At 40.9% G+C, this 9,632-nt stretch overlaps 1 protein-coding gene across 1 annotated transcript in view; it reads left to right on the forward strand.

The window, feature by feature from the left end:
• The first annotated feature begins 2,590 nt into the window (after nt 1–2,590).
• Nucleotides 2,591–9,632, forward strand: part of LOC103376564 (arf-GAP with GTPase, ANK repeat and PH domain-containing protein 1) — a 17,016-nt gene continuing 9,974 nt past the window's right edge. Inside the window, exon 1 of the mRNA XM_008306964.1 lies at nt 2,591–3,725. Coding sequence (XP_008305186.1) covers nt 2,591–3,725 — 1,135 coding nt within the window. The remainder of the gene's footprint in view (nt 3,726–9,632) is intronic.

Consider the following 9,632-nt stretch of genomic DNA (forward strand, 5'->3'; position numbering starts at 1 on the left):
TTCAGATGCCAATGTTGCAGCAGCTATGATTCCTTGTTTGGTAATAAGAGTGCATACAGAGCAAAATGGTAGTTTTTCTTATCTTTTGTGTAATCCATAGAGGCATAATAGTTCAATCTGTGTTTTACTGTGAGAGTCCAATGAACAAAATGCTGCCATGCTTTAAGTGTTTTTTTTTTGTAAAAATGGGCTGAATATTTAGAGGTAAACATGTATCTCACTTATGCATCTGTACAAATGACAAGTTGTAGTTTGTGGGCCTTTATTCAGTATTGATCACAACACAGTTTATAGGTTTTATATTTGTTTGTGTGGGTTAAATAACTAAACACAAGTTTCAACATGTTAACAGATGATTTTAGACTGATTTCAGTTTTGCAATTGAGCTTCTCATCTGATTCTCAAAGAAAATAAATAAAATTGGGCTTTGCTTGTTTTCATAATAAACAGTTTGCCACGGTGGCTATATTTCATTAAAATTAAAAATAAAGAAAATGTTTGAAGTTGATATAAAGGGGAAAAAGGTGTCTCCAATCTATCAAACATTGGAATCTGTGTGTTATATAAAATATTCATTTGCTTGTTTTTCCACATTTCAAAGTTGATGTTTGCAACTATTTCTGTAATTTGATTCCTCATAGGTTGTAATTACTGAGTTTTGGTTGTCTTGGAAGACTCAAGTTTTAACTAAGATTTAAAAAAACAAAACAAAACCTGATTAACTTGATTTCTAAATCAGCTTTCAGACAGATTCCTGATGACTGTATGCACATAGATATCCTTCTTTTGCATTGTTTATCTCCAAAGTAATCTTTTTTTTTTTTTACCTTCCATCTCTTCTATATTCTTCTTCCGTCCTGCATCTAATTACCCAAACCCCTTAGTCTCATCAGCATCTGCAGTTTTCTATCAGATTTCTCCTGCAGTTCAACAAGATTCCCCCTCATCCAGCCTCCCTCCCTAAACATTCCTTCTGTTTAAAAAAAAAAAAAAAGCCTGGTCTTTCTCCTATTTTATTTTTTCCTTTTCCAGCAATTATCCAGTCTCATCCATCCCGTGCATCCCTTTTACTTTCTCACCCAGAGGGGGACGCACAGTGTGCTGAGGCAGTGGAGAGGAGAGAGAGCAGATGCATTGGCAGGAGCAGAGCTGAGGGTGTTTTTTTTTTTCCTTCTTCCTTTTCCTCCCTCCTGTCTCTTTTGTCGGCACAGATTAAAAAATAAGTTAAAAAAAAAAAAATCAGATGAACGTGGAGCATCACCATCATCACCTCCCAGCGAGCCGCTCGTCCTCATCCTCATCGCCGGAGCTGCATCCAGTGTTGGAGCTGCTGCTGGTGCGGCAGGCTAACGGCGGGCTAGCGGGGAGCTGCAAGGCTCTGTGGCAGCGAGAAGAGGAGGAAAAAAAAAAAGAAAAAGGAGGAGGGGCTGTGGTGAGCTGGTGGGCTTCCTCTGCCTCACAGACACATTTTATTGACTTGCTAATTGGATGAGGCACTCGGAGGAGAGGATGCAGTGACCGAGAGGAGCTGCTCTCCAGAGGGAAGGATACAGGCAACAAGAAGAAAAAAAAAGAGCATTGCTTAAGGGTTGAATCCAGCCACTTTATCTCTTTTTTTTTTTCCTCAAACATCTTCTGGAGGCATAACAACAGATGTTTTTTCAGCATCTCTCAGTGACCCTCACACCGTGCATACATAATTTTATGCATGACATTGTCGAACGGAGGCTCCAGCTGCCAGACGCTTCGTGACAAGTGAATGATTTCCATTTTCTCTTCTGTTTTTTTTTCTTCTTCTTCTTGGACTCATCAGCTGGGGATGTTTTTTTTTTTTTTTTTTTGATGTGCCATTTGATATGAATGGTAATCTGATGGCATGATGAATGTACATTGAGCTGTGAAGGGATATTCTTCTGGGGAAAAAACAGGTATGATATGAGCAAAAAATCTAAGACACATACTGTAGTAAGGTGGCATTATTCAGCCGGTGTTAATTTTAGTGCCTAGTCAAGAAATGGATCAAGCGAATGTATTGACTGTTGCATAATTCCAGACTGAAATCTGAGAGCTAAAACATCTACACTGTAGAGAGAAATGTCTCCTTATGTTTATCCGTGTGCCTACCTGTCAGATTTGTGCAGAATAAATGAGTTTAGGAAGGAAAGCGAAGCAGAGAGAGGGGAGGATTATGAATGAATCAGTGGTAGAGACCAGTAGTAGCGGTGTGCGTTGAAGAGGATTAATGGAGGCATTAAAAAAAAAAAACAGTCTAGACTTGTTTCACCACTGGGTCAGCCTTTAAAATGTATTCTTGAAATTTTCAATTTACAACATCCTTATATTTTCATTACAGACTTTGTGTTTCTGTTAAGGTTTAAAAACAACAAGATTACTGTCAAGTCCCGATAAGACAAACATCATCCACTCAAGGTTTGATCAGGTGTCAGTCTTTGATCTTGATCCCTGATTTATTTTTTTTTACATTTCATTTCCTCCTCAGCTTCAGTCTCGTCCTGGTTGCCATGACTGAGGTGTGCAGGTCTGGTGAGGTCAGAGAGCAGGTGTTACTGTGCTGAGGTCTGCTGTCCCAATGAGCAAAGCAGGCAACCCACAGAGACGCACCACCTACCTCATTTCCCTCACTCTGGTGAAGGTTGAGGCTGTGCCAGAGGATGTAGCAGGGAACCAGGCGGAGGCTCTTCCAGAGGGGGAAGGGAGCCCTAAGAAGGAGGAGAAGGAGGAGCCGAGCAATGCCCCTGAAAAAGAGGAGTGCGTGGAAGTGGTGGAAAAGGAAAACACGCAGGTGGAAGAGGAGTTGGAGCTGGTGCACATCAAGTATGGCAGCCCCAGCGAGACCAGAGGGAAGCCTGACAGGAGGGAGACACATGGCCACCAGAAAGACGTCGTGTCAGTCGGTAAGAGCAAAGACGCTTGTTTTGTGCAGCCACCTGTTAGGCAGATGGTGAAAGTCTATGGAGGAACTACCTCTGAGGGGACTGTGCGCAGAGAGGGACCTCGCTCAGAAGCCCTGCGTCCTAAAACGGAGATCTACCGCGAGCCCCCCATGCTGTTCCTAAAGGGGGAGAACGGAGCAGACTTGAGCAGTCGCTCTCGTTGCAGCCTCCCCTTCTCTGTCCCGCCACCCATCAGCCAGCGTCCTGAAGTCGTGATGAGGCCCCATGCTGGAGGGAACTCTGCGTGCTGGAGGGAGCTCAGAGAGGCCAACGCAAGCTTGTACCACTCTGCTAAGACTTTGGACCGAAGAGATAACCGTTTAGGGGACCAGTCCCCTTTAATGGCAGCTACAACTCTGGGGCCTTACAGGGCGTCCTGGGCCGACAGCGACGGCAGGGGGACGCTCATCCGGCCCGGAGCTCCCATCAGCGGAGGGTTTTCAGGCGTAATGACCCGGGACAGCCCTCAGGGGGAGAGATTTAAGACAGTTTCTGTTTCCTTACCCGCACCTCCTGCCACAGATGCATCCAGGCCTCAAAGAAAAGGTACAAGTCGTACCCTGGACAACAGCGACCTACATTCCCTCTCTGAGGACCTGAAGAAGGGGAAGGAGGGCCAGGGGGGAACAATCCAGCGAGCTCCTCCCCGCGATCGCAAGATGCTCAAGTTCATCAGTGGGATTTTTACCAAAAGTACACCTGTGCCACCCAGCGTCAACACTGCACCTCCTCTCTATCCAGCTCTGGAGAGAGGCTCGAGTGAGGAGGAAGGTAAGGACACCTCACGCATCTGCACACTAAACTTTGTGGCCGACTGAAGGACTTCAACATTCACTTCATAAGTTATGATTTGCTTTTTGAATTCATAATAGCATTTCTTATCACAGAGACTCTCCTTTCAAATTAATGAGTGTTTTAGAGGCCCAGTGTGCTGCACACACTTAACAAAATAAAGAGGACTAACCGTATCTGATGGAAAACTATTTTCCATGACAAAAGTGGTGGAAAATATTGTCGTATCTGTTGTTCTGCTTCACCCATCAGTGGTCCCTTGAGTTGAAGTTAAGCAATTATAAAGATCGTTTTGTTTTACGTGATTAAATGGATCACATATTTATTACCGTTTACATTGCCCTCTCTGGAGTTGTGTGGACCTGAACCAAAAAAAAATCTGCTCCCACTTAATCCTAGTAATGCTCTAATGCTCTTAGAATTCATTAATTTTGGGCACTTTCTGTAAATTACATGCAGTTGAAACATCCAGTTGTGAGATGGGCATGAAAAATATCTTCTTTTTTTAAAAAAATGCGAAGTGGATTTGAATATAGCTGCAGCACTAGTATAAATTAAACATCTTCTGTATTCTGCATAGTTTCCTTTGATGAAATATTTGAGCTATGTGTGCAATCGCTTTGCTTTAAAGTAAACGCACAAGTTAACATGAACATATGGGAACTGAAGGCTTCACAGCTGACAGCATCAGTGTTTGTGACGTGATAGATGATAACGTGGAGGGCTGCTAACTTTTCCTATCTTTGAGGGATTTGGGAAGAAATTCAGACTTATTCATTCCTGCCCTGAGAATTCACTTACAAATGCAATTAAAATCAGATCGAGAAAGAAAAAAACCTATGATGCTCTTCTATTTGCAGCTGCAGAACAGAAAAGCAGATCAAAGTTGTCTGGTTAGGGTTTGGAATACTTGTTTTTTAGGTGTTCTATTAATATCCAGGTACAAATGTACAGGTCATCACTCAGATTCAGTAATGATATGAAGCCTAAATACTTGACTGCAAACCTGTTGACTATACATAAACAAATTAATAAAGATTAACCATCACTAAAGTAATTTTTTTAAGCCCAGATACTAATCAGTCCCCGTTACACGCATCTCAAATGTGTTGATTCGCTGTTTTTCTTTGTTCTATTTGATAGGAAGCCGAGTATTTGGGGGTGAGAAGCAATTTGAAGTTGTCACCTTTTGGCTTTTCACTATTTTCTGGCATTTTATCGAGCAAACAATCAATTAGTCAAGACTGCAATAGTCAGATTTGCTCTGAGAATCTATCTAAATGTCAAGTTAATATCTTTCTTGCAAACAGAAGCTGGATCGGTTGTTAAAGATCTACAGGATATATGGTTGGAAAAAAATAAAAGAATATTAAATGAAAAACTGTTGCCAAGGTAATAATAAAGCGCTCTTACAAACAATAGTAGCCAGCGATGAATAGATTTTGAACATAATTAACTCTTAAAACAACATTTTCAAATGTAGAACAAACTGTTCTTCATCAGTAAGTGATGCTAAGCTTCACTGTGGACATGATGGTGAAGAGCAAAGCTGCTGTGTGCTGATGCTGTGATCTTCCTATGTGCTTTGGCTGATGTACTAATATTTGAATTCCCCAAACAATGAAGCAAACAAATTCTGTCATGTCAAAAATCACTTCATCCCAAATTCCGATTTGTCGGTTTGAAATAAAAGAAATGATGCAACTTTTATCAATTTTTTAATGACTATTAATATGATATAAAGAAAATCATCCTTGACAGAGAGTGTAGGATTGGAGTTGGCTCTGAATAATTTGTCAGGAGTAAGTGGGACATGAATAATTAAGGCTGGGGATACACAGAGCTGTGTTCATCGGCCGAGCGAGGGGAGCGGGAACCTGCTACTTCCTGCTCTGTGCATGGAGTTAATCAGCCTTCAGATGCAGCCTATTCATTTGTCACTGTTTTGTTGTGTTTAAGTGTTTGTGAGACAACGCTGTGTCAAGGCGAGCCTGCAATTACAGCTCACAGTGTCAGCGTTGCGTTGACGGACGAGCATCAGTGATCGAATGTCGCTGAGAACATGTTGGTCAGCGCGAGAGGTGAACGGTCGCACGTCGTCATGTGCATACAGGTGGACATCGCGTCTCTGTGGCTCTCGGAGATGTCGCTGTATCCATGAGAGACCATTTATTGTATAGAGACCCGGGCTGGAGGCTTCTGGAAAATGGAGTTGCCATGGCAACAGCAAGCCGCGAGAGATGCTATTTGGTCTGTGGTGTGACGCTCTTGATGGAGGGGAGTGTGGGCGTGGGGATTGCCCAAAGATGGGGATGAGGGACGAGTCGCAGGGGTTTAAAGTTAGAATCTTTGTCCCCCAGAGAGTCGAGTCGACGCCACGGCTCCACCCAGAGCTGCGTGACCCGAGCGCTTCGCACTGTGTGTGTGTGTGTGTGTGTGTGTCAGTATCTGTGTCATTGTCTCTGGCGATGTGGTTTCTGCATCATACATCTGTAAGCACTTCCACAGTGTTGCCCAGAGTGTGTGAGAGTATGTTTGTGTTCGCACTGGCAGGCGTCTGTCCTGTTTGTTCAGCTTCATATCTGCAGATGCTACTGTTGTGTGTGTGTGTGTTTTATTAAATGCCCATTCACTGAAGCATCTTTGCTGTAGCTCTGCTGAAGGTGGAGCTTAAACACTCAAACCTTGAAACCATTTTACTGCCATTCCACCACGACAACATTAATTTAGAACATAAACCTCTAAAATCTAAAACAAAATCTGAATAATGTTTCTGATTGTCATTTTCTTGACCCCAGCGGATTCATCATTCTTACTCAACCATGTTTCCAGACATTTATACCTAAAACACTGAAACTATCCAGGTCTTTCTATCCCTGTATATTTGCCAACTCCTTCTTTTCCTTTAAAGTGAAACATTCCTGCTGAATGTGAGAGTAAGCGACTTGTGATTTATATTTTTTTTCACAGTTTTGGAAAAGAAATATACCCAGAATTGAATTAAAGATGTGTGCTATAGAGTAGCAAAAATAAGAATACTAATAAATTTTAACAGCTGCCATGGCGCTGTAACTCCCACACTATGAATCAAACTAACTGTGCTGTCTGTGCTGCTGTTAAAGAGTTTTTGTCATGTAATTTATCCTCTCTGCAAAATCTTATTTTAGTCTATTAGCATCAAACCAGATAAAGCAACTACTGTGCGTGCTGCACTGAGCGCTAAAGCTACGCAGTGTAACAGGATTAGGCATTATGATCACAGTTAACAGATGAAGTAGATACGTTTGGCTGTAATCTCGCCACCATTTATCAACATAACATTTTTATTATTAGCACTCCGTCATCACATTGTCACTGCCAGGCGGGTGCACTTATCACAGGAAAACAAAGCCAGAGAACACAGCTCTTTTTGAGCTTGTAATCACTCAGTAAATTGTAATTAATGCAGCAAATGTAAACCTTAAATATTAATGAATGAAGGTGCATTGTGTGCCGAATGTTTTCTCACAAGGAGTTTCTTAACAATAGAAACATTTCTCTGTTTAAACATAAACATTTTTCCATATATAGAGTTTTATAAGTGCTTGATCTAGTCAGATTGTAACTATTAAAGATTATAAAGAACCGACAGAGAGGAATAAGTATCTAATTCCTCTGTGGAAAGGCTGACATTTACTTAAAAATAATGTTCTGTAACAAGATGAGTCACTAAACATAAGTTAGCATTCATCATTTCTCATAGAACCGTTTCCTTTCCTTTTGATAAAAAACTGAAGTTGAACATAAAATTAACCAAATTCCTGCTGTTGATCATCCACAGCTCGTCTTATCAAGTCATTTGAGCACTTATAAAACTTAATTTTCTTATCTGTGCAGTAATTCTGCATGTTCCTGGTGTAGTTTTCCCTTTCCGAGGATTGTTCTAGAAACTGTCACACATGATAATGCAGACTGCTGCTCTACTAAAGTGTAAGACAACATTGCATAATTCTACCAAAAGAAACTTTTTGACTTGTGTATATGGACGTGATCTCAACCCACTTTCTGACTGCAAAGCCTCCGTATTAACATTTTATTGTAGGTTGTTTGACTTTCTGATGCAAATCATCTTCTTTTAAAAGTCAGAGCACCAAGTGGCACATTCTGTCTTGTTTCAGTTGACACAGACTGCTACAAAATTCATGAAATGAGGGAAACTGCACCAGGAACAAAATGAATTATCTCACCACAGCTGGCTGAATTCTTGTTTTTTTTTCTTTCTTTCTTTCTGCTGTCAGTCTTCAGTTTATTCAGGGCGCTTATTCCTAATAGAAGGGCCTTGTTAAGATGGGTTTTCAGCAGAGTAACCACAATAAGAGGCAAAGAAGTGTTGGGCTTAACAACGTTAGGGTGAACTAAAGATGTCTGGCGTGCTCTCTAACTCATGTAGACTTGCACATTTTAATGCTTGATTGAATTTTCTGGATGCTTACAGTCCGTAGAGCTGCAGCCTCTCCGGACCCCGAGGCAGGACCTGAACGCTGTGCTGAGTCCACACGCAGTCAGCAATCCCTCTTTTAAACTTTTTGGGACTTTTTTCTTTAAACTTGGGGATAGTTGAACACGAAGTTTGGTATCAGTGCCTTGTCTGTGAAGAGTCTCAGTCATCCAGGTCATGGTTATTCTCGTAGTTTAATCGTAGCAGCTGGAATTGCTTGAGTTCCTTGAAGACGTTTCACCTCTCATCCAAGAGGCTTCATCAGTTCTGACTGACTAGTCGGGAGATCCACATACTTATATTCTTTAGGAGCCATTAACACTTGAGCTTCAGTTTCAACGGGGGGTATCAGTACCTTTAAAGAATGCTCCAGATCTTGTTTCGCGCTACTTAGCTTTGACGTTTCCTACTTTAACCATTTTTCTGATTCTCAGTTAAAACCTAAATGAGTCGCGTCAGTGACGAGTTTGGACAAAAGACTTGTAGACAGTTGTGGACTTGGTAAAGGGGATTTTTCAGCTTTAATCTCTTTGAACCCCAAACATCTTTTGCATCTATCACATTTTCACACACTGTGGGCTCATTTGTCACTGCAGTACAAAGTAAAGCACAACCATGGCTAGAAGAGGAGACAACCTAAAGAATGTCTTCTGTGCAGTATAATGAAGTTATCATGCCATAAATCATAAAACACTGTTAAAAATTAAATTAAAAGACTTAAAGAAAAGATTTGCACTTAAGAATCAAGACCTGTTTAGATATCTTCAACTGAGGGGATATTAAAACAAAGAGGTAAAGAAGGATACACCAGAAGAAATGAACCCAGTGATGGAAGTGATGGTTACAGCATATATCAGGGGCCATATCAAGACTCTACCACAGTATAATCGGATGTCAGAATAAAGCAACACTATACATAAAACACAAGTGGGAAAGAGAGTTGAATGTCATGATCTCCGAAGAAGAATGTTATCATATGTGTGAAACTCAGCAGACGTCCACAAATAGAATAGAAAAGAATAGAATAGAATAGAATAGAACAGAATAGAACTTTATTGATCCCTTTGGTGCAAACCTCAGGGAAATTGTTGAAAATTCGCTTAGCTGGAGAGAATGTAATTGGAACAATCATTTTTTTATTACGCCAAATTTAAAAAGCAAACAATTATTAAAACAGCAAACATGCTGGAGGCAATGTGGTCAAATAAATTCAGACCATACACATATCTTCTTCAAAACAGAACCATTTTGGGATAAAGTGAACTCAGGCAAGAAGGCCATAACAAGAAACTGGCCTGCTTCAGACCCACCTAGACATAAACAATGGTTAGATATAGAATAGGGAAATATATGTGATGGAAAAAATTACTTATTGGTTAAGAATAAAAAGATAATTTTAATAGAAAATG

This window comes from Stegastes partitus, unplaced genomic scaffold (assembly GCF_000690725.1).
Source record: "Stegastes partitus isolate 25-593 unplaced genomic scaffold, Stegastes_partitus-1.0.2 Scaffold51, whole genome shotgun sequence".
NCBI lineage: Eukaryota > Metazoa > Chordata > Actinopteri > Pomacentridae > Stegastes > Stegastes partitus.